The sequence below is a fragment of the Strix uralensis genome, chromosome 10 (assembly GCF_047716275.1).
Source record: "Strix uralensis isolate ZFMK-TIS-50842 chromosome 10, bStrUra1, whole genome shotgun sequence".
Classification (NCBI taxonomy): Eukaryota; Metazoa; Chordata; class Aves; order Strigiformes; family Strigidae; genus Strix; species Strix uralensis.
Window position 1 is genome coordinate 23,745,176 of NC_133981.1, and position 24,695 is coordinate 23,769,870.

The 24,695-nt window shown below is 40.7% G+C and overlaps 2 protein-coding genes across 3 annotated transcripts in view; one reads left to right on the forward strand and one right to left on the reverse strand.

Annotated features, from left to right (window-relative positions):
• The window catches only part of LOC141947550 (uncharacterized), a 491,575-nt gene that overhangs the window by 97,772 nt on the left and 369,108 nt on the right, over window positions 1-24,695 (reverse strand). The window lies entirely within an intron of this gene.
• FBLN2 (fibulin 2) overlaps window positions 1-24,695 on the forward strand; it is a 106,713-nt gene that overhangs the window by 46,624 nt on the left and 35,394 nt on the right. For both annotated transcript variants that reach the window (XM_074879014.1, XM_074879015.1), the window contains exon 3: window positions 23,836-23,947. In XM_074879014.1, the coding sequence (XP_074735115.1) occupies window positions 23,836-23,947 (112 nt within the window). The remainder of the gene's footprint in view (window positions 1-23,835; window positions 23,948-24,695) is intronic.

The window sequence follows — 24,695 nt, forward strand, 5'->3', positions numbered from 1 at the left end:
CCCCTTAAACTGTTTACATTTCTGGATAAGGCTGGAGCTGAATCTTCTTTGTGGTTCAGTCTTTCTCAAAATCTATGGAAGACTTTATAGTGCTTGTTTATCCTTTATACCATATACTGGGATTAATGTTTGTTCCCAAAGAGCTTTTATCTATTAAAAAACCCCCTGTTCATCCACATCTCTATCACATTATGTATGATAAATCTGATTTATACCATTCAACTTCCCAGCTTGTGAAAAGGCACAGTCTGTTGTTCAAGAGGCTTGTGCAATTGTGGGAGTTCATAACTGAGCAGAAAATCAGATCCAAGTCTTAAAGGTGGAGCTGGAGTTCTAGACTTGCTTGGATACAAGGAATTACATCGAGCAAACATCACTTGAATAAAACATTAATTTCCCATTAAAAAACATTATCTTGCTCCGATAATTGTTCCTGTTTTGAGTAATCCTCGTTTCCTGCATATCTCTGGTGACTCATCACAGCAGAGTTCTCAACCATTCTGCTTTGCAGATGCTCTCAAGCTGTCTATTCCCGATCTGACTCAGCTTCTTTATCATCAGCATCTTCTCTTGTTGCTATTGTGCTGTGAAAATGTATGCCTCGCTAAGGACTTCATTCTCCTTCCAGCTTAAAAATGACTGGCACTGTTGGCTACACTTTTAAATTTAACTCAAGTTTTAAGAAAGTTTTGGGTTAAAAATTCACATTTCATGTTTTCAGGTTGTCTAAAGTCTTGAATCTGCAGCTGAGAAGCCCAGATTGCAAAAATGTATGCCTCTGAGTCCTTATCGCTATCTATAATGGGAACAAATCTTTCTTCCTTTCAGATTTTCTGCGAGTAACTTGCCAGTATAACAAATTCCCAATGTGAGCTGTGCATTCTATAGCTTCAATTAAACTTTACTTCAAGGGGTTAAAGGCGATGGGAGGTGCATGGGTCTGTATGGAGTTCTGTGCATGTCAGCTGTTGCCTTTGTAACAAGCTTTGAGATTCTGTTCCTGAAGTTTATAGGTAAATATAAAGTTTTAAGAAAGCTAATTGGTGGACGGTGAGCTAAGCAACAAAACCACAGGATTCAAAGAAATCCTTGGCGAATATACAGCTTAGAGGGCTACAATACTCTGACGTGTTAAATGCCTCCAAGCAGTATGTTCTAGCACATTTAAATGCGGAGCCCTCGGAGCTGTGGTACAGCTGCAGGCAAGTCTCCATGATGTTTGTATTGCTGGTGTGACATGTTTGTCAGCTTTAGGGTGTACAGCAGCACTTTTTATGACTCTCACTTTGCAATTTGGGCTAAAGGAATGGAGGGTGCAGGTGTCACAAGGGTGTAACTCCTGTTAGAACTACTTGACTGTAAATACACTTTTAAGACTTAACTCTGCTCTTAGTTTAAGGCTAGAATAAATTTTTGATCCTGAAGTAACACCAAAAGTTTCTGCCAGGAGTCCTGTGGGTGATGGGGATGTGTGCGAGGAGGAGGATGTGTGAAGGCCACTTGCACAGATGAGTCTTTCCTTCTTCTCTCAATATTTCCTCTGCGTGTTGGTCTGGGTTACTGGTCAGGAGGTTCATTGTCCAACTCACAAGTAGCGTTGAGTCATATGGATAAGCTTTCTTCTCCTTTTTTAAGTCACCTTCATCCTCCTAAGAGCAAAATGGAATGCTATGTTTAATATACAGTGCACTGCAGTGAATAAATAATTTGCTATGCTTTTCTAGGGTTTTCATTACTTAAGTTATGCATTCTGAACTGGCCTGCCGTTGTACTACTTGGAGTTATCCTCTTGTCACTTGTACTGCAAGATGTACATGCAATTCATGATAGCAGATCATCTTTACTTTTGATCGACTTTTCCACTCTTTGTATTATTGGCAGTTATTTAAGCTTCTTAGGTCATATTTGGGTAAAGGTTTTCTTTCCATACTGAAAACGGGTTCTAATATTAAAAGCTGCACACTGACAATAGCTTTCAATGAATGATGATAGAGAGGAGTTTTGGGATAGTGCCATGCTTCATATGGTTCTTTATATATATATCTGTCATTTGAGGTGGTTACCTCAGCTGTCAGTCTGTTAAGATTACATAAAGTTTTTAAATTATCTCCTCTTTGTATGGCCAAAAAATGATTCAGTCCTCTTGCGTATTGTATTACCTCAAGCTCTTGGTATTTATTACACATACAATCAAGAAATTAAGTGTCTGAGGCTTGCAAAGATTTATTTAGTAGCATTTAATAGCTATCTGTTTGCTAGTAATTTGGTTGAACAGAATGAGAAATTTATTTTTGAATTGTCTTTTAATGAGCAGATAAGCAGGTTTCTCTATCACTCTAAAACTTTCGGTTGTCACTTCAGGGCTGTGTTTTTACAAATGGAAATTGTTATCTCTTGGATAGGTAGCAGGCTGTTGTGGTAGTTTCTGTTGGTTTTAATGGAGCTTGATTTTTAAATACCCTCATTAGCGAAAAGAAGAAGAAACTTTATCTTTTACTTTAGAGATATTTTTTTTACTGTGCATTTGATACTTGATGGAATTATACAGCCAGAAACGAACCCCTAAATGATTCCCAACTCCACGAATATCTGTATTTTTGTCATTGTTTTTGCCATTTGCAGGAACAGTCATGTAAGAAAACTTAAGAATATCTTTGTTTTTGAAGGAGTTACATTTAGCATAATGATTTTGAACTTGTTCATCACTGGAGCTGTACTTATGACCTGAGCAGCAGAGTCTGTGGTCCAAGAAAGCCTCTTGCACAGCAGAGCTCCAGTGCAGTGCGAATTGGCCTGGTCCTGCAGCATCTCCAGTGAGATGTCACTGTATTGCAATCGAAAAGAACACCTGAAGGTGTATTGAGAGAAATATGAATTAAATAAATATGGTGCTGCTTTGCTAAGTGACAAGGTTTCATGGCTGCGCCGCATCTGTGCCCCAGTAAAGAAGGATTTATGCAAGGTTGGCTCCACTGGTGTGCAGGAGTGACTCTGCCCTGGGCTTCTTCCAGGCTGAGAGCAGTTTGATACAAAATCCTACCACTGGGAGGAGAGAAGATGATGGCTTGTGACATTGTAATACCTGTTTTTAGGAGGGCCAAGGCAGGCATTGCTATTTCCTATGTGACAAGCATTTCTGTGACTGAGCAATGTGGTGTATCTGTGTGGAAAATAAAAATAGTTTTGATTAACCAATGAACTAGCTGTGATTTAACTTCATGCTGCTGAAACTATTCATATGTGCAGCTGAAGTTTTGTGAAAGGAAAGAAGGGAACTGAATTGCAAGGGGTGAATTTGGCTCCTGAGTGCCCAGTGCCTGACCTTGTCAGGCCATAAATCAGTGTCGGACACTTGCAGGTTCTGCTGCAGATCCAGAGAGTATCATCTCCATTCTGGCCAAACCAGTTTAGTTCAACCATTCCTTTCCTGGGAGCTTGGAAACTGCTCTGGGGGAGGGGATTTCAAAGTCCAGCAAAGCTGGTTTTCCTGTTCCAGTCTCTAAATCGAAAAAAAATGTGTGTGTGTGTGAGAAGGTATGGTTCTACCAATTTTTAAAACATCAAAGCCGATTTTGCACTTAAATATGGTGTTAGTTGTCCTAAATACTGGTTGTCTGAGCTGAGTCTTGGGAGGGCAGGTATTTAAAAAATCCTCCAGAGAGGGTTTTTGTGTGTCTGCAGTGAGGTCCTGCCTGGCACTAAGCTGGTCCTCCCTGGGGCACCGCAGTGGGGCTGCCTATCTGCCCTTGGGCCAGCCAGCCTCACAGCATTTCCCGGAGCTGGATGGCTTTGATAGTGCTATCTTTCTGGCAACTTCAACTGGAAGTCTGGCTAACAACTTAAAAAACGTATGAGATTGGAAATTGTTATAGAGACATGTAATGTGCAGTTCTGTGGGGCATTTCTGTTTGATGTGAGGTATGAAAGTGAAAAAGCCAAAAAAAGGCAGAGGAGAATCTGCATGCTGTTCCGGTGGGGTCCTGTAACAGCACTTAAGGTTTTTATTTTGCTTTTTCTAATCAGAAATTTAAAATTAAAAGTCATTGCTGATAAAGCCTGTAGATGACATGTGGGGAGGGAGCGACGAGTAGCAAGGAGGCCTGCACAGAGCTATGTGGATTGCTTGCACTTTAGCAAGGTCAAATGTGAGGTCATTCACCCAGGCTCCTCAGCCAGGAAAGAAAAAAAAAAAAAAAGCTAACTCTGTCTTCTTACAGTCTGGGAAAGCAAACAGCTTTGCATCACACAGGGCTTAAAGCTGCCATGAGGCTTACAGAATAGAGATTGGGGTGATTGAAGATGTACTCAGCATCCCTACTTCAGCTGTCATTACAGTTTTAAGGCTGGTCTTCCTCTGAACAGTTAATGTACACAAAGTGACTTACCTTTGGATACTGTGTTATGTTAAGCAGCATCAATCCCAACAGGTAAATGTCAACTTGTGTCATTTGCAGTTTGTGAAATCCTATTAAAAAAAGAAAGAGAAAACAGAGGAGTATTGTATCAGGGTAATGTAAATAGGTAAGTAATTGGAGCTTCATCTCTGTTTTACAGGCATGGGTATATTTGGCACTTGCAAATTCTCAGATATTTTTAAAGAAACACAGAATAATAAGTAACGTGGGGGGAATTTTGGGTGAATATCCTTATCCATTTTTAAGGAAGTCAGAAAGAAAGATAGTAGTACACGTAGTTCTTACTTTTTGTTGGCTTCTTGCCAGGACATTGCTTTTCTTGACCTGTGTCCTTCAGTTTACTCCAATTATGACTTACTTACAAATGTAATCCTTGGGAATATCATTCAAAAGCCAGGTACCATGAGACAAGGCAGATCTTAATTTTTCACAATGTCAGATTAAGCTGTAGAAAGTGTGATCCTCTGGATCTAATAGGACATATGGCTGGCCTCTTTTTTTTTTTTTTTTCTTTGTCTGCTGAAATAAACTTATAGCTATGTGGAAGTAAATCGTAACTAACGTAATGCTCATACCTGTGAGCTGGAGCTAGTTGAGCCAAGTCTCCTGGGGAGAGGCAGGAATGCATTATGCAGTTGTAGTCAATGAACAATGCACACGGTTTGCATGAACTCCTCAGCATCAGCAGAGCTGTGGATTGCTCAAAAAGGGTAACTTTAGCCTAGAGAGGCTGATCTGTTGGCTTCTTCCCCAGGTGAAGGAGGAACGTGGGCTACCCTAGAGCAGAGCCAGCCAGTGGCCCTGGAGTCCCCCGTAGCCCTGGGCTGGCACAGGGCTCTGCCACTGGGACTGCACAAGGCACCAGCAGTGGGCCACAGGAGCAGCACGCAGGGCTCCCGTCCAGTGCTGGAGGGTCATCCCAGGACCCGGGTGTGCCAGTCCATCCATCCAGCTCGAGGGAATTTGCTGGCACCTCCTGTGCAGAAGCCATCCCTGCAGCCTCCCCTCCCTTTGGCTCAGCAGCTGATGTGACTTGGCACCTGCGAAGGCTTTTGGCACTAGAATTGGCAACCTTCACTTGAGAGAGTGACGTGGAGCAGGAATTCAATTTAAATGTTTTGCCTTGTTGTCTGGAGGAGTCTGTCCCTCTCTGCTGTTGTCAGGAGCCCAGGGGATGCTGGCTCCACTGCTTTTTTATCTTTTGTCATTATCCCTGTACCCTAGTTTCCTCAAATCCTGCCAGTTACAAAAAGAAAATTAATGTGTTTCTTCATCACACACGAAAAATTACGTAAACTTTTCTCTGATGGGGGAAGAAGCATCGGGAGGGGAATTTCTATTACACAATACAAATCTGGTAACTGAAGATTACTGCTATTAAGGGAAAAGTACCTTGATAATATGGTTAAAAATATAAAAAAATTGCATACTAGCTTGGGTCGTACTTTAAAAAAAATCATTCCATGAAGGTGATGTGTGATGGACCCATTTGTTTATCTGAGGTGATGAAGGAAAAGGTCATCTGAGCAAGAGATCTATATGAAATGAAGATGACCTCAGCCATGAGGTACATAACTCTATAGATGGGAACAATACCTCATGCTAGCAGTCAAATCAGTTCTTAAGTCACTGAGAAGATTTTCAAGATATGCATAAAGAGAGACTATTGTGAGTTAGACTGCTGGGATTTAAATTTATGGCCATATTGAAGGGAAAGTATCCTCAGCTTGAGGTCATTCTAATTAGTGTCAGGTCAGTCTGTCCCCAGAATTTAAAGTAATAAAATAGTTGCTAAGAAAGTGGACAGTGGGAAAAATTGAGAGAGGCAGAGCATTTGTGGAGCTGTGATTGTAGTTATGATCAATAATCATTTTTTTGATTGCTGATTGTAGGTAAATCTTTGTAAAATTTCAGATCAGTTGCCTTCCTCCAACAGAGTTGGTAATGAATGGTGCTGGGTACATAGTTCATAAGTTCAATTTATAACTTGTTTTCTTATACTGGACTGGATTGTGAAAATATTACATCAAGAGTTAAAAATGTTGAGTCTTTCTTTTTAGCAAATGTCTCTGGATGTCAAGCAAACATATCAAATTTAATTGACTTCTTAAACATATGAAGTGTTTTGGAACTATTCCATGGAAATAGCATTTAGAAAGTCTTACCTGTTCGTACTGTTTCTGTTCGAGTTGGATCTGTACGTTGCTGGCAGAGAACTGGGCAACTTGGGCTCTTGCTGGTCTTGGGCTGATTTTGTTTGAAGCCAGATGTTGACTCTTGGGAACTAATGTAACCTTCTGTGTTTAAACGCCAATGTATTTTCCATATTTGCAGTTGTTTTTTACGTGCCAACCCCACTGTAGAGATGTTTGTCAAATAACTTTTTTCAGTTGTCACTGATTCTCAGTGACAATTGATGTCATTAAACTTTTTTGTGTCATAGATGTAAATTGACATAAAGCCTTGGAAAGCTGGAAGTAGCAAAAGTTTCCCAAACCTAGGCAATTAAGCAGCTATAATATGGGTAAAATTGTGGAGAGGAAGAGAATGTGGAAAGCAAAATTGTATTTAGAGTGCTTCTTTTCATTCCTTTCAGTATTCAGTATTACTTCCTCACTAAATAACTTTAATCCACAAATCAAGCGCACAGAGTTGCACTAATCATTACTTTAACAGATGATGGTGTGGAAAAGTAATTAGCCTTCAATAACAAATTGTTACGCTACACCAGGCAGTTTTGCTTTATACTTCATATGCTGTAAATGTAAGTCATCTTAATATCATTATGAATTCATGAAACTGTTAACTCAGGTTTCCATGTTCTCTCAAGTTCTTGAAATATTATTCATTTGGTTATAGTGCTAGTCAGTTCATGTGCAGACACAGGAGATTAAAAGTCATATAAAAGTCAATGAACCGCTGCACAGGAATAAAATCTTTTCCAATTGTACGAATTCAATGCAAGTATCATATTACTTCGATTTCATCCATTGGCTTGAGGTGGTTGCAAACAGGAATTGTGCAGTGGGGTGGTGCAGCGCAGACACAGTAGGTGCTGGTGCTGCCAACAGTATAATGGATCTCCTCTTCTCAGACCTTTAATACCTGCTGAATACGAGCTGAGGGCTAATAGCACTTTTAAAAGCACTGAGCACTGGGAGTCCTGACTGAAATCAGAAGCTTTGCTGAGTCAGCAAGTGAACGTGCAAAAAGACTGTTAAAGGGCTCTGGGAAACACATAGACCATATGAGCAGTGTGGTGGCCAGTAAATGTAGCATCAGTAATTGTGGGCTTGCCCAGGTTGGTTTGTGTCCTGACATAGAGGGAAAGGGATTGTTTTTTTCTGTTGGAGAGTTTCCAAAAAAGGCATGGGAAAAGAGATAGCATTTGGGGGGAGATAAGGAAAAAGGGTCAAGAAAAATAGGAGTAATGTGTGCAGGTAGCAAAGGGAGAAGACTACGGGACTCAGAGATGGAAACCAATAGTGAAACAGAAAAAACTTCCAGGGTAAGAGCTACAGGAAGCCAGCTGGACACAGATGACATTGCGTAGTGTTGTGGGGCGCTGTTGCTGTTATAGTCACTTCTGTCTGCCCTGGCAGCTGGGTTACTGATGCTTTTGTCAATATGGTACAGTGCCATGTGAGCAGCAGACTCGGCTCATGGTCACAACTGTGTGCACAGCGTTGCCTTTGCCCAGTGTAATTTGGGTGAGTCAAGAAGATTAAAGAGAGTGGTCCTAACCTGAAACATGTGGATGGCACTTTTCTGTTGTTGAAAGCTGAATATTCATATTTTATATGAAAGTTTTTGTAACAAATTGCCTAGAAAGCTTGTGATCCCAAGAGGTTTTATATTGTCTTTTGCAGATAGCCAATCTTTCATTATAATGTGGTTGCAGTGTATTTAACTTGAATTTAAAAACAAACAACTCCTCCCTAAAAGCAGCCTTGCCAATAAACTCTGTTGGTGGTCCTAACCCTTGGGTCCTTCTCCCAGCAGCTTTGGAGCTCCCCCTGGCATGGCAGCTTTAACCTTTAGTTGTGCTGCTGTTACAGAAAAGCCTTCTCCCATGCCCTTGTACTGAACATCAGAGCCATAGGGACAGTGTTAGGCCTCAGAAGGTTTTCTGTCTCATCTGTGGAAAGGACTGGAAAATCCTTCAAATCAAAATGTATCTTAGATACCTGCAGCTTGGACTAGTTGGGTCAGTGGCCTTCCAGAGCGCTCCTGTGTTGGAAACAGGTACATTTTTTCTTCAAATTTTTGTAAGGCCTCACCTATCTGATGTGATAAGAATTTCTGGCTTTCATTTTGGTTTGCAGACACTGTGAAGGTAAGTGCCGATACTCTGCTACAGTCATATATACACCATCTTTCCTCCACCCCTCTTCCTTTTCATTACAGGTTTATACAGAGCTGCAAAGCCACACCAGAAGTGAGATTTTGATCCCGTATTTCCAACTATATGGTCAAGGGAAACAATTCTTCCCTCTCGCCCCTGCATAGCCTTTGTCCTGTGTGAAAGCTGATGTCTTGCAGTGATTAGGAAACAGCTGAGGGTTAACAAAGAGCGTTTGTTGACTGGGAGAAGCGGCAAGTTCAAAGTTGAACCTCTCCCTTGATTAAAAAAATTGCATTCCTTGCTGGGGGAGGGATCTGGCCGCTGCCCAGCCACTGCCAAGAACGTGCTGTGCCGTTCTGCATTGTCCTGCACATTGCTCCCTTTCTCCTTCCCACTGAGGTCTAGATCAGTTTATCAGTGGTGGGGGCAGTGGAGGGTGGAAAGCAGTGTAGCAGCTTCTGGACCTTGTGGAGACACAGCTAGTGCTGAGTGCAGAAGGTCTCATCTCATAGGTGTCATCAGAAAGCACATTATTCTGGAGTTCATGTCTGCATTACATCAGGTTTCATCTCTGAAGTCTTAAAACATTTGAGTTCTAGCACTGTAAGAGAGAGGATTTCCCCTCACATGAGTTAGTCCTGTATTGAGGTTATGAGTTAGTGGATTTAAATGTGACCTGGAGCCTGGCAGAGGTAAGGAGGGTCCTTCCCGCAGGAACTTGCCTCCTTTCCTGCCTCCAAGATCCCATTTGGGATGTGTGGGATGTGCTGCTTGGTTCATCAGAGGCCTTTCTCAGAAAGAGAGGCTTTTTTTGGAAGTTAATATGAAGAAATTGAACCTAATGAGGAAAATGAGGGAAAGAAAATAAGGGGATGCCACTGGTACTTTACTGAGATCTGCGGGCTGCCTGTGGATGCTCCCTGGTGTTGTATTTTGCTTTTAAAGATCCATTTCACATCCATTTGAGATTGCAGATACAGAAGAGAAAGGTGTAATTGGAAAATCCAAATAAAAACAAATTAGATTTCAATGAGAAGTCAAAATTTTAAAATTGTTGGAGACGCCAAATATTGTGCATAGAGTCAGAGTCCTGCTTCTATGGAGTAGTTTATAAAAGAACTATTTTGTGCAGATTTACCTTCATGTACATAAATAACAAAATAAATTAGATTAAATCAGGTACAGAACTAAAAATCTACTTTACAGTGCCTTTTACAGAATGATGTCAGTGTTTATAAGTGTTTATAAGTAGTACAGCCAATGTGCATATCTAGCACTAAGATATTTCTCCTCCTGGCCTGGATCTATTGAAAAACCAAAAGGGATGAGTTTATCTTTTACTCGTCTTCTCAGTACTCGCTGACCTTATTTAAAGAATCTGTTTTTCATGAAGTGTACTGACACAGGAAGAAAAAGGCACTGAAAAAAGTATCTGCCTAGTGATTTCAGTCTCTGTGCAGGATATAAATATATCCCTTTGATTTCAAGGGTGGAAATGCAGCTGGTTTATTGAAACACGGCTGAGGTGGTAACCACATACTTCAGAGTTCAGGCTGTGAAGCCACCTCTAGACTGAATGCAGATTATGTAAACAATGCTTTTAACGATGTGTCCGTAGTTACCAGAATGGTGCATGTGTTTGTAGCTCTTCAGCATGCAAGCAGCTCTGTATGAAGTAATTTCTCATATGTGAAGATAAAATTTATACTTCATCGGGCTGTGAATGTATTTTTCCATTCTCTAGAAAAAATGGGCAGATCCCTTCTCAGTGAAGATGCAAGGGTTGTGCTCGTTTTCCTTAGAAGTGAATAGGCTGCTGAGAACTCAAGAGGGGAGAGAGAAAAACTTTTATTTTAAACACATGAAACATTAAAAAAGCTTGACTCTGCATCAACATTTTGTAGTCTAAGACTATAAACAAACACTGTCCCACTTGAAGCTATTGGCTAACTTAGCTAATGGAGCACAGTTGTTAAGCTAACAACTGAAATTCTGAGGATAATGTAAAGAACCTTGGCCTTCCTAAGCATTGTGCTTGTCTACATGGGCCCGTACACTTTGGTGGTGCTCCAAAATGTCTCAGCCACCAAGAGCCTGGTGTTTCAACCACTTGGATCCCTACTTCATGGACAATAACTCGGCAAGTTATTTTCTTTTTGCAGCTATGTCCAGGCTTTTCTGGCTTTAAGTATATAGACATTTAGTTCCTTTCTTACATGCTCCCCCAAGAGGTTTCTACCACCACAAAGTGCTTTGTATGGATCTTATTACCAGCAGCCTCCAGTACTGAACTAAGACTGTACACCTATCACCTAGCTATTAGTAGACTGGCTTGAACTAGAAACCAAGAAATTTCAAAATTGAATCATCCTGATACTTTGATCATTCAATTATAATTTGATCTTTAAACACAGAGCACTAAAATCACTTCCCTGCTCTGGTTTTCAGTTAATTCTGTTCTCCATCATCTCCTCCCTTATCTGGCTTCTGTTTCCTCAGCCTGAACTGGTGCTGTGTGTGAATAGACATTGCTTTCCCAGTTCGTGGTTGAATATTAAAAAAGAAAGAAAATGAGCAGTGGACTCTTTACTTATTTACATACAAATAATAGAACCTGGGTTTTGGAAACGTGTTGATGAAGTGGTATGTAAAGTTCTACCTCTTTTAATATTTTTTTTTACTCTGTTTCAGATGTCTCCTGCAGTAAGTAACTGTAATGAGCCTTTGTGGGAGAGATGAAGAGACTCCTCCACCCTTCATTAGAATTTGCCGCCTTATCCCAAATGCTCCAAAACACATTTAAATCAGAGAGTTGGAGCATTTCACAAGTCAGTCCCTTTTCTCTTCATTTCTGGTTCCAAAGTAAAATATGTTCAGGAATGTAAATTCCTTTAAAATTGGCTGCAGTCTGTAGTTTCCAAGTAGGAAGTATAGCCAGAATCCATTGCGGGGAGATCGAATTCCAGTTGAGATTTAAATTGTGCCTGTTTCAGGTGCTGCATGTGGAGTGGTGGGGTGCCCAGTGCTGCTGTGGCACACAGTCCTCCTCCTCTGGCTGGTCGGGATCGGAAAGAGAAACCTCGTTCCCAGCTGTGTACGGGGTGCATGGCTAAACTGGACCATGGCTCTGTCTTTTCAGTTGTGTTTGTGCTTGTTTCAAGTGGTGTGTACATAAGAGCTTGAGAAGGAAAAGTATTGTGACTATCTCTGCAGCTTACAAAAAGCATAAAATGCTGACATCGCTGAAGAAATAGTTTCTGTAGAAACAGATACAAGCTGTCAGCTAATGAAATGCTGATCTATTCACAACATCCTTATGATTATTGCGTACTTTGTAGGAGACAGATGTTACTTGTTGAATTTTCCCTGTAGGAAACACTGTCATACTCGATCTCACTGCGCCTCATACAGGACTTGAGTCAGCAAAGGACTTCAGCACGTGTCTAAGTTTCATCAATGCTGCTGAACTAAGGATTTGCTTAAATATAAACATGTTCATAGTTATTGTACATATTCAAGGGCTTTTTGCTTTCATTTTTAGTAAAGGATCAGACGGGGCCTGTAGGCTTCCATGGGCACTGGTTCAAACCCTAGATTTAGGTGGAAACATTCACTTCTGCCATAGTTTACAAGAATTTGCAAATGGTTGCCTTATTGAAGGTGACTTCAGGAACAGTGCTTGCAAGTATACAATAGTATTGTTAATCTTGATGAACACATACAAGCATGACTTGCTACTTTTAATTAGGAACATGGAGTTGAAATAAAACATGAATTTTGTGTGTGATCTGAGTGGTGTAGATTTTTGACAGGGAGGAATTAGGGAATTAAACACTTCATGAAATTGTATTTCTCTTGGTATATTGTGGCCAAAGGCTCCAGTGGGGTTACACTGAGCTGCACCATGGGAGACCAGATAGTTTGAGCTGGAGATAAAGTCTGAAGCAGAAATGAGTGAAATGACTCACCCAATACCTCCTGTGTGAAACCACAGTAACTATCAAACAAGGTGCTTCATTTAGAAGTTAAAAACTCCATTTTCCTAATTTCCACCCCTGATCATTAATTTCTTAGGGAATTGAAAAACCTTGTTTCCAAACAGCTTTGGTTCTGATTCATACTGCATGGCAGAAGAGAAATTTCCTGCTGTGCTTCCTGCTAGCGGCTGCTAAATTCCCCAGAAACATGCTAGACATCATTATTATCCCATTCAAATTAATATTTCCTCCTACATTTGTGAGGGATAAAAGGAAGTTTGTTTTGTTGCTGTTGACTAAAGTATCCCACTGAATTTCCTTCACAATAACTGCTCTGGCAGTGGGTGCTTCCTGGAGAATTTAAATCTCCTTGGGGTTAATGGATCAAGGCAGAACCACGGGCCATCAACTCTTCCAGCCTGTCATTAATCCAGGAAATGCCCTGGGCTGCAGTCATTATTGCTGAAATTCTTGCACAAACACTGATTGCAGAACTTCATAAAGAAAAGCCAAAGGAAATGAGAGAGCTCTTCAGAACATCATAAAATAAATAAACAATGTAATTTATGATTATAAATCTGACAAGGACTAGCAAGGAGTACAGTGGGATACCCAAATAAGGAGAGCTGGAGCCCTACAACAACTTTTGTGTTCAGTTTAAGCATCCCTATGCACTAATTAGAAACCCAATGAAACTCAGAGGTTTCCTTCCTCTGATGTTCAGAATTTTTTGGTCAACAATCCTCAGCCCTGTCCAAACAGAGCTGGAGGGCACATACTTCACCAGGAATACATCAGGCTCCTGGGGCACGCTTCGGGTCGCTGATTGATGCTATAGTGTAATCTTTTCTTACGTTTTCAAGGTGTGCAAGGCTGTTTGGCTAGGGCTGCTGCTGCTGTTAACATACTGTATCGAGTTACTTTGAGAGTTGTGTTGAGAAATGTAGCGGAGAAAACAAGCTGACACCAGCAGCTGGGGATGAGTCAGTGAGTAAATTTTCCCAGTTTGTTTCAGAAAGTTCTGAATAGAGATGAGCATCCAATTCACAGTGAATAACTTCTCTGATGAATTTTACTGTTTTTCTACTTTGCATGAATTGGTCATGAAGAGAAAGAAAATCTTGGCCTTTTTTTTTTCCCCAAAAAATGATTCAAGACTTTTTCTGTGAACGGTTTCTGGATGGGCTCTCCTAGAGTGCAGCTAAAGGTGTGTATCTTTAGTCTGTGCTGCATGTGATTGTACTGATCAAAGCAGATCAAGCACTGGTCCTCTGCTTGGGATTTTTTCTTCAGTTACCAAAGTTGCAAAACTCAAATCCCTAAAATCTCCAACCTGAAAGACAAGTGAACTTTGGAATGACTTCATCTGACAATTCATAACCAGTTCCCTCCCGCATGTTAGCTCTGCCAGCATATGGTGTCTAAACCTGGAATCTGTGCCCCAGTGTAGATACGATTCAGATACAAATGTACCATCCTCCTTTGTGACTTTAAACAAAAGTACAATTTCTGCTGTGAAGCATATGAGATCAAATTATGTATTTGTATGGGTTGCATGATTAAGGTGTCCAGCGTTGTTAACCAATTGAACTCCAGAACGGCACAACAGCTTGGCTTGTCCTTGATCAATGTTCCCAGTCCAAAACAAAGACCTTTTTCATTGCTACAGTCTTAAAACTTAAAGCAGCAACATGTTTTGATGGATGGCTGTCCCTAATATAGCAGTGGGGGGGGTTTAAGAGTTACGTGGTGAAACTAATGAATTTTTTTCTGTAGATAAACATGCAGAAGTAGGAGGAGCACATAAGCTAAATTAAAGCCTTACACACACATCCATTTGCCTCCTCATGCTTGTTTGCTTTTTTTAAAAAAAAGGAATATTATTTCTGTAATTTAATTACTATTACAACCTCAGCTCAATTTGTAACTGGCTAAGAACATACCAAAAGTGCTTGTGTTACTAAATGCTTGAGTTGCAACAGATTCAGTGATCCTGCCTAAATTTCCCAAGTGCTCCGACAGACAGTCCCTGGCTACATCCCCTGATAAACACTATGCCTCTTAATTTGAACTTGAAAATTAAACAGGGCTGGTGGAAATGCTGGCTTTGAAGAAAGGAGCCTACCTAGCCACAAAAAGGAGCATGGAAAGACCATGCTCTCCCCCAAGATAAAATTCTTTAGACAGGAATTACAAGGATAATCGGAACCAGGCTTTCCAAAGCCTCAGCTCTTTTGAAAGTTAATAGCATAAATATACTCTGTGCAATATCTGGGGAAGGAAAGTTGAGGAGGAAAATACAGCCAAGAGTATGCTGAAGGGCAAGAAACATTATGCCTACTTTCAGTTATTATTGTAGCTAATACAAGGATGATTGTGTATGAACCGTTTCACTTTAAACTCAGCAACAGGATAGACCCAAATGAGCCAGATTTTTTAAAGGCAGGAGGAGAAATTGCTTAGGTTTTTGGTGAAAAAGGTTAAAGAATTTATCTAGTTGTTTCCCCCCCTGCCTTCTTTTAACCTGGAGCTAATAAGGGGTGCTGTCATGGAAACGTGAAAGACCAAACATAGTCTGAATTATCTGACCTCTGGCACAGGTAATACAAGTTTTGACTTACAAGGATTATCCAGAACTAAAGCCAGAGGGAATATAAGGTTGCTATTCATTCACACTTTGAACAAAATCTGCCAAACAATCCTGGCTGAGGTTATGTTGATGTATGTCTCTATTGTACAGTGCATAGTAAAATGAGAACATTCAGTTTGTTTTATCCAGTTTTTCATTGTGCCTTTGGGCAGACACAACTCTTTATATTTTGCCAAGCAAGCCAGCATAAGGAATTTATGAAAAAAGAATAATGTAGGAAACAGAGTGTTTTCAGGTTGAAATGGAAAGCAGATGCCTCCCAAGGAGCGAAGGCAATATAACAGGAACTTGTCCTGGATGAATGGTGGGATGAATTTCTAAAGAGACGCAGGTGACTTCAGAGGAAGTGGGAGAGCGTAGAAAAATGCTTTGCTGTATGAAGTTTAAAATGAAGGCAGGTTGCTGCAAGTGTGATGAACCTCTTACACTACTGTGGTGATGGCATGGCAAATTGAGTCCAGTAGGAATGAAGGAGGATGATGGAGAAGAGGAGAGAAGGATTAGGTACTGGATTGAAGCCTTGAGATGTGTGTTGAACGCAGAGCTCAGCCTATATTTCTCCTGCAATCTGCTTTTTCGTTACTTCCAATGAGAGGAGCCTACAAGTCTAATGAGTGCACGTGGGTTAAAACCCCTTCCCCAGCAATGAGCTAACTGAGAATTTGATCATGGAAACACTCGAGTGCTACTCTCATTTCAGTAAGATTTAGAGTCAAATAGGCTGCTGTACACTGAGGCACTTTGAGGAGCCTGCAGTAACCTGCACAGAATAAACCATGTGTTAATTTATCTGGGAACAGGTCCTGAAGAAAGCTTAACCAATTCTAATGACGTAAGTGATAGTTCAGTTTCAAGTGAAAGCAGCTGGCTTCGGGGCTGTGTTGTCACTCTTCCCCCCCCCCCCCCCCCATCTTTGCCAAGATAAATGTTCTTCTCCTCTTTACCTTTAGTCATTAAAATGTCTTCATAGCCATCTCAGATAAATCAAGTTAAGAACATGTTACACTGCACAACCAAATGGTGAAATTCAATGAGGGAATTTAATAAAGCCTCTCAGACTGTTGATAAGAAATGACAACCTATTAAGGTGTAAAGCTACAGTACTTTTTTTATTATTTATTAAAGCTTTAAATGATGAAGAGATTAGAGGAGAAAAAAGACCCACTGGAAACAGGTATTCTTCAGTATTTGAAGAACTCCATCAAGTTAATCGTTGTTCTGTGAAGTTCTTCTTCATTATTTGCTATGATATATGGTTTTATGTTCTCAGGCATGTATTTGATAAGGAAATACAATACCTTTTTCTCCAGTGTGAGCAAACAGTTCTTGTGAAATGTATGTGCTGAGTGTATTGCAGGTCTAGATACCCCTTCCTTTAAAAGGAAAGATAGACATATATAAAACTATAAATATCTTTTTAAGGTGCTTTCTGGTTGTTTTATAATGGAGTGGGAAAAAGTCATGAGCACTGACTAGACAGGAAAAGCAGCATTCTGCTTTGATCCCTTCCTTGACTATGTGTGCTCATGGAAAGGTGGTGGAAACTGCTCCCGTTCTACTCTGTACCATTTCTGTTCTTTCTCCACTCATTTCTGGTGGGTGAGGATGGTTGCAGCAGGTGAAAGCAACCTTTCCCACTGGATCAGCCTTCATAACAATTTTCTTTTAAGGTGTGAAAAGGTGCTAGTGTAGTCCAGTATCTCAGGAGTCAGCCTTCATGCTTTGCCACTCGGGAAGTCATGATCTGCCATGGGTGTTGCTGAGGAGACTCACTAACCTCTTTCAGAGGCCGGTTTGTTAACCTCATGTGCTGCAGGTGGCTGCTGCCCTCATGCAGGTGATGCTGGGCTGTGAGGCCGCTCCACCGAGCTCTGTGGGGTGGGTGATTTATGCTGGTTTAGGATTGAGGCAGTTAATGCAGTCACTTTTTTCAAAATTACGTTCTAGCTTGAGAGTTACAGCTGTCAGCTTCCTGTGTGGGTGAGCAATGAGATCCTCAGAATGAAGATGTGTCTTAATGAAGTGCCTCATTTCTAGAAGGTTCCACATCAAAATTAATCTTAGTGCACAAACTCATTTCCCTGCGAGGTCCGGTGTTGTTTGTTGGTTTTTAGTCCCCTCCCCCACCCCAAAGAGTAAGTACTATAGTTTTGGGGAAAATGAATTATTTTCCTCAGGTATAGGGAGTGAATAGCATGCTTCATCGTAAGAACGAGAGCTCAGCTCAGTTCTGGAGGTATGAACATTCCCTCTTTCGCATGTGAGCGCTGATCCAGCAATAAACAGCTTAAATTAAAGCCAGCAGTGAAGAGATGTAGCAGCCTGGGGCTGACAACATCACGCTGCCCCTGAAATGCCAATCTTCCTGGTGATTCATGCTTCATCTGGAACACTGTGCGCTGACTTGCCTTGGCTAATAGGTAATCCTACTTGGGAATAATATCAGTTTTGAACTTTATATCTTGTATCAAATGGTTATATCCAAACCCTCGCGCTGTGTCTACCTACATGGGTCTGTCTGTAGATAAAAATTACTATCTAATGCGTCATGGCTCCTATAATAATTTTAGTAGAAATGAAAATAATTGTTTATTTTAACTGAACAAAATCTTGGTACTGTTAAAGCTAATGGCCAAGATTTAACCCATCACTTGCCCCTCATGGGTGTAAAGCTTGGATAGATTGGTTAGTGTGATGGGTCAGTGCTCCCTGCTTTCATCATGTGAGGAAGTGCTGAAGTCTTAAAGTTTGTTTGTCTGTGTTCTGCTTAGACAAAAAAGCCATTTAGAACAGGAGAATGGCAGGGCAAACATGCCTAATAGCTCAGTCAGTGAGTCCAGGCATTTGCTCAAAGAATGCACAAGAGGAGTTAGTCAATCGATGCAAATGTCTGCAGAGCTGCAAAACTAAAATGAGAATGGAAGTAAGCAATGAAATCGGAGGTGTTAAACCTCTTAAATGTTCTGAGTGGAAATTCAAGTGAAGCTAAAATCAGTGAAACTTTAGTGTCAAAAAAGCTCTGGCAAGCAACTGAAATATTCTATCCCTTCTTGACCCATCATAGAGCTGGCTGATGTTCTGTCACTCTCAAAACATAATTTGTGAACGCTGGGGGGAAAAAAAGAGAGGAGGGGTTTTGAAAATCCCTTTTGTCTCCTCTGCTATTGTAATAAACTTATGGTTCACTGTGTGAGTGGGGGAAATAATTTAGTAGCCTTTACCTCTGTGTTTTCCTCAGTGTAATGTTTGAGCTTCAGCTAAACTTGTTAAAATACACACACCCCCCCCACCAGATTTTTCTAGCTGAAAGATGAAATTCCTGGGTAGAAGCATGTAAAAGCTGCGTGGGTATCATGTAGCTATAGAAAACATTGATGTGACCCTGAGTCAGTGGGAGGCCATCCCGCCACTAGTCAGCTTTGGAGCAGGCATTGAGACAACATGATGTTTTAAGGCACGGTCAAGGATGAGTTAAAATTCTCTGGGTGGAAAATGTTTCTCTAAATATTTGAATTAAATTATAAATGTCTCTAAAAGACTATACACAAACTTTTGAAATTAGGCCAAAATGTACTTTAGTTCATATCTTCAGAGTGATGTAGAGTGATAATTGTGGGAGATGAGTTACTAAATTGAAAACAAGTGAGGAGACATGATGCTGTTTTATAGTACAGCCTGAAATAAATTACTTTTTTTTCTCTAGTGAAGAAATTCATAAATAGCAAATTATCTGTTAACAGGTGTCCTGTTAAATGACCGTATGAAGTATCAAAGATGCACACAGTACAACAAATATTCAGGATTATGGTGTTCTCAAATAAAATGACTTTGTTTTCCATGAGCAAATGCAAATCTACTTCTAAATCTGCTAATATCATGAAAGCCCCAAATAAACAAAGTTCTGTTTGAATGTTTGAGTATTTCAAAGTTTATTATACATATAGCTTAAAAGTCTCTATCCAGCAAGGCAGTGATCTTCAGTCTTGTGCATGTATCTGGTTGTATATATTTGTTCTTGCTAATGTATAATCAAAATATCATAAATTCATGCTAATGACTGTGAGTCCTATTATGAATTATTCAGCTTTTCTAAGTCTTGATTGAGATAAAATGAAACAGTTTGTTCATTTTATTATAACTGCATTCTAGATTTAATTATTCATAAGATCATAACAAAAGGCAATATATTTTGTAAATATGACTGCTTAATAGTATAGCACTTCAGTACAGCAATCTGATACTGAATCTTTAGTGAGGAATGAGTAATTCATTTTTATTTGAATTATAAATCATGTAGGTTACTGCAATATAGATTAGTAAATTCTGCTGTATTCTTGTGTTTTAAACCTAGCAATACTGTAGCAACAAATGTGTTTCAGCACTTGGTAAAATGAATGGAATTTCCACCAGGGGACTGAATTAAAACTATGTTGAAAAAATGTTTTATAGCAATGTTTTGTAATTATCTGGTACCAGGTGTATTTCCTGTCTAGTTTAACTGCATATATCATCCCTCTCATGTCATAGAGCAACTCTTACACGTAATACAGCTTTCAAGACTCAAGTTTATTTTTATGAAAGCGTTACATAGACTGATGTCCAGTTGCAGTTTGTTATGGTGCTATGTGCCCTTGTGTGTGAGCATGGATGTGGCAATGTGGGAGGGCAGATATGGCTTTGGTCATCGAAACCCCTCTGCAGTGGGGCTCCACGGGGTGAGGCTGCAATGGCTTCAAGACTGTTTGGGGTTGTCTCTCCCCGAAGCCTTAAAGAAAACAAAGTAAAATTTACAGAAGTTTGAAGTGCACCCTGTTTCCCCCATCAGTCCTTTTGGTTTTTTTCCAGCATATAAATAAGGACTTAGGGTAGAGGTGAAGCTCTGTGCCATGATCTTGTCTGCAGTCCTTACTGTGCATGGGATTTTTCTGCGGCGTTCACTTGCCATAACGCCTCTCCCCTTCTCTTTGTATCCTAATGGAGTCACACGGCTGGAGTTTGTGGGCACAAAAAGGGTGGGTTTTGTCCTGGAAGACAAAATCTCCCTCTTGGTGTCAGCTGCCAACACTGTTGCTACTTTTTTTGAGTTACTGTTGATTGATGCACTAACAGAAGATGCATCAGGGCTGGGGCAGAAGGGCACTTAGGTGGCAGGTGGTGTGGGGTTTGATGCTCAGGGCCACAGGGTTGCTGCTGGTTTGGGCACACGTGGCAGCTGCTGTGAGGAGCCACGTCTTGTCACTTGCTGTAATCTCCTCCTCTCACCCATCCATCTGAGTTAGTGATGAAGAAGGTATTTTTCCACAGACTATTTTCTCTTTTCAGGGAGAAATGTAATTAAAAAGTGGAAATATTTTCAACAAGAAGCGTGGTTTGGAAATGCTTAACATCCCCATCCACCCACAAGTGTGGGCTCTATGTTGGAAATGAAGTTCCCACAGTACCACTGAGCAGCCGAGAGCAGAGCATGAGGCAGCAGCCCTCACGGAGCCCCATCCCCTTCTGCAGGTGGCTCTGGCTTGGCCCCGAGCTTACCTGCAGGAGGAGCGGTGGCAATCCTACCTATCCTTGGTACCATAATCGTACTGCAAGACTGTCCCCCAAACTGTGTGTCATCTGGCTACTGGAATGGTCAACACTGCTCAGCCAAATTTAACTCAGATCTGGCAAAGCACTGCTATAGAGTGTGTGAAATGGACCCTATCAGGGATCAAAAAACACAGAAGGAAATGGCATTTGTTAATTTTTCTCCCATGAGCTCTTGGTCAGTGATGGGACATCTTTCTCCCCCTCATTTTCCCTCCTGTTGGATAGTTTCTTGAAGTTGTTTTCTCATGAGCAGGCATTTCATGCTAGCAAGCACTATATTTTGTGTGTGTTTAATTTTTCTAGTTGCTTTTTATAAAGCAAGCCATGCTGGTGATGAGAACTTTCCAGTTTCCAAAGTGTAATATTATCTGCTAAATTAACTGTAACAAGTATAAAGGAATAGTCTTCTGCTGAGGAGGTTTGTATTATTTGTGTAAGTGCCAGTATTTTTTAACATTGAAGATAGCACTACATTTCACTTAAACTTCTTACCCTTGATATCTAATGACTATTACTTAGCTTTACAAGACACTGTATAAAGTTCATATACTGTTGTTTGAAACACAGAATAACTGCTGTAAATACATGACAGCAGAAATGTGCTGGTAATGTAGGCTGTCTCTGTTTCTTCTGAATTGTGCAGCGTGGATACCCAGATGTTTTGAATTGTAGCCATTTCTAAAAATGTCTCACAGCTAAGTGTTACAATTCTGCAAAGAAAAATTATTTGACTTGATACCATATACGAAATGCAGACAAAAGAAAGGACTCTGTTGACTTTTTCATCAAATCTGGCCTGTTGGAGAAGCTGTCATCTAACACTGCTGTTAACATGCAGGAGGAGAGGCTTCTCAGTTCAGATGGGATGACAGCAGAGTCCCTCCTGACAACCAGAATGTAATTCCCTGACAGATCAAAATTGTGCAAGGCCGGTCCAGCAGAGGCTGGCTTCCAAAGGCTTAGCTTTCATGCCAAGTCTTGACAGGAGAGCGCTGCACCTTCAGCAGTGCCATTCTGCAGCAATGGCGTTTTTCCTAAAATCCCTGTAGAGAAAGAGGCTCTCCCCTCCCACTGTAAGCAGAACTGATTCAGGAGAGATTTATCTAAAAACTGACTGAGGGTTCTTGAAAATACATTGTTCTACAGTGTGGGTTGCTGGGTGTTGGTCAAGGAGTGCTCAGACGTGGAGCTACCCAAGGTCCATTGCACCCAGACATCTAGAACTCAATTATGGGGTGGTTTTGTCCTGTTTCCTTGTGATGGTAACACCAAACTATGACAGAGACTGGCCTGGAAGTATGAATAAAATGCACAAAATGTTCCTTATATCCATATAAATGGCTTTAAAAGGAACGGGAGCACTGCTGAGGAGCCAGTGGAGAGAGCAGATGCTGCTCCAACTCATCAGCACAGGGCCATTGACTCTTTGTGGAGAAAGCAGAGCCCCGTGGTCTGATATACCATCTTCATTATGTGTATTGGCATGTATATCAATACTGTGAAATCAGTCCCCAAGCAGTTGTAATGTACCTCGTGTCACTCTTAAGGCACTTCTTAATCCTTTTCTTAACTGATATCTGTGTAACTGTTCCCAAAGCAGAGAGCTCCTGCTGCGGACCTGTTAGCTGGTAAGGGGGAGACCACATGCTTCGTGCAGTGGAGCCCATCCACTGCATGAGCAGTCGCAGGAGAAACCTTCCTGTAGACCCAGCACAGCACTTGCCAGCTCCTGCCACAGAGCAGGCTCCTTGCACTCCAGCATCGGTTTAGTTGGCTTATGTTAGTGCTTGTTTGGTGTTTGCGCCACAGCAGCATGGCAAATGTCCCATCGTGAAGTAAACTTCTGTATAGACTCCAAAAAATACTGTTTCTGCCTAGTCTGATGTGACCTGAGTCTGTTCTGTACAGTAGGTATGTAGTATATTGCAAATCCACTAGTTTAAGTCATTTTTCATTGTAACCTGAAAATTTACATCTTAAGTGGAAATCCGCAAGGAAAAATGTAAAAACTAGTGCAGCATTTTACATGTCCATCTCTTTTACTACATCTTGGTGCCAGTGTTTTACATGAGCTCATTAGCAGACTCGGGTTATGTCTCTCACCCCCTTTTCATTATAGTTTTAAACCAGCTGAACCCTCAAATTCAGCCATAGGGCACTCTAGGTATATGTACTCAGGTAATTCTGAGGAGTGAAATTTCTTAATCTGTCTTATGGAAACAATTTCTTAATGCTACATATGTCAAGCCTACTAAAACCACCCTTGCTAAATACCAAGAACTTTAAGGGACCGTGACAAGGAATACATTTGGGTTTGTTGTTATTCATCAGTGAAACTTCATATTTACAATTTGGTGTAAGGGTAGTTTACTGAGGCTTGTATGTGCCATATACCAAGCTCGTGTACACTCTGTGTACTGTATTTCATTTGCTGTGAACCTTACTTGGAGACCTTTATGCTAGCCCAGCTAGTGGTAGTGAAGGCACTGTTACAACAGCCTAATGACTTATTAAATCAACTTGCGTTAAGTGGCCAAGGATGATTTTTCAGGGGTTTTGGTCAGAGATGTCAAAGGTGGAGTTGTCTTCAAACCAGTTATGTCTTTTATTGTATTTAAAAATCTAATTTGCTTCTGCTGTTTCTCCCTGAAAGACATTACCAGGTCATCGATTATGTCAAGATATGGCAGCCATCAGTTGCCTCTTTCTTTTTTGCATATAACCAAATAAAATGTGGAAAGAAAAAAAGAAAAAATAAGAAAAAGCTGAACTATTGTTATTTTAAAGATCTTCTCAATTAAGAAAACAGAGTTAAAACCAATCCATTCCATACAAAAAAATCTGGGTGTATGTTTTATACAGGTTCCACAAAGGAGTTGATTGAGAGCTGCTGTGGAGCTGGACAACAGTGGGCTATAGACAACGGGGAGTGCACAGAAATCCCTGTAAGTGGAATGGATGGTGATATTTGCAGGTACGTAAGGCAAAACCAAGCATTTTAGATTAACAAAGAGCAGCCCTTTAGAAGAAATCAAATGATTGTACAATTCGTGAGATGTCCAGGAAACTGAGAACTGTTCCATTCATTGTATAAATTATTGGTAGGCTGGCATTATGTCATGGCAAATTAGAAAGAATGATTTTCCCCCTCCCTTTCCCCAAAGTCTAATCTAAACAAAAGCCTTTTAAGGTTTCTTTTCCTCTTTCATGTGAGCAGAGCACAATTTTTTGTTTCCCAGTTTTATGCGCATCTGTGGAGTTGCAGATAAATAGAAGGGCAGAGTTTGTCTTCCATTTGGCAAGTGCTAAATGCAATGATTATCCATATCATTAAATGATGTGTTTATTGTCCAATATGAATGGCTGCTGGTTCTGATGTCTGCGTTCAGCCGGAGGGGGACCATTACGCTGTGATAATGCGGCTGGTATCAGTAGCATCTGGTCTGAGTGAGGGTGCCAGATTCAAACTGCACAGCAAGAAAAGAAGAATGGGTGCAGGGTAACATGGACAACATCTTACACTAGCTGCAATTCATCCCATCTCTCTCTCCTCCCTCCTAGTCTGAAACAGGCCTTAGGGAGGAATGAAGGCAAAGTTACCTGAGTCTCACATGGTGCATCAAAAGCCAGATGGATTTCTCTAATAGCCATCCCAACATTTTCAGCCTTAAAAAAGCTTGGCATAATCGGTTTTATCAAAGTCAGTGTCACTGCACCTTTCT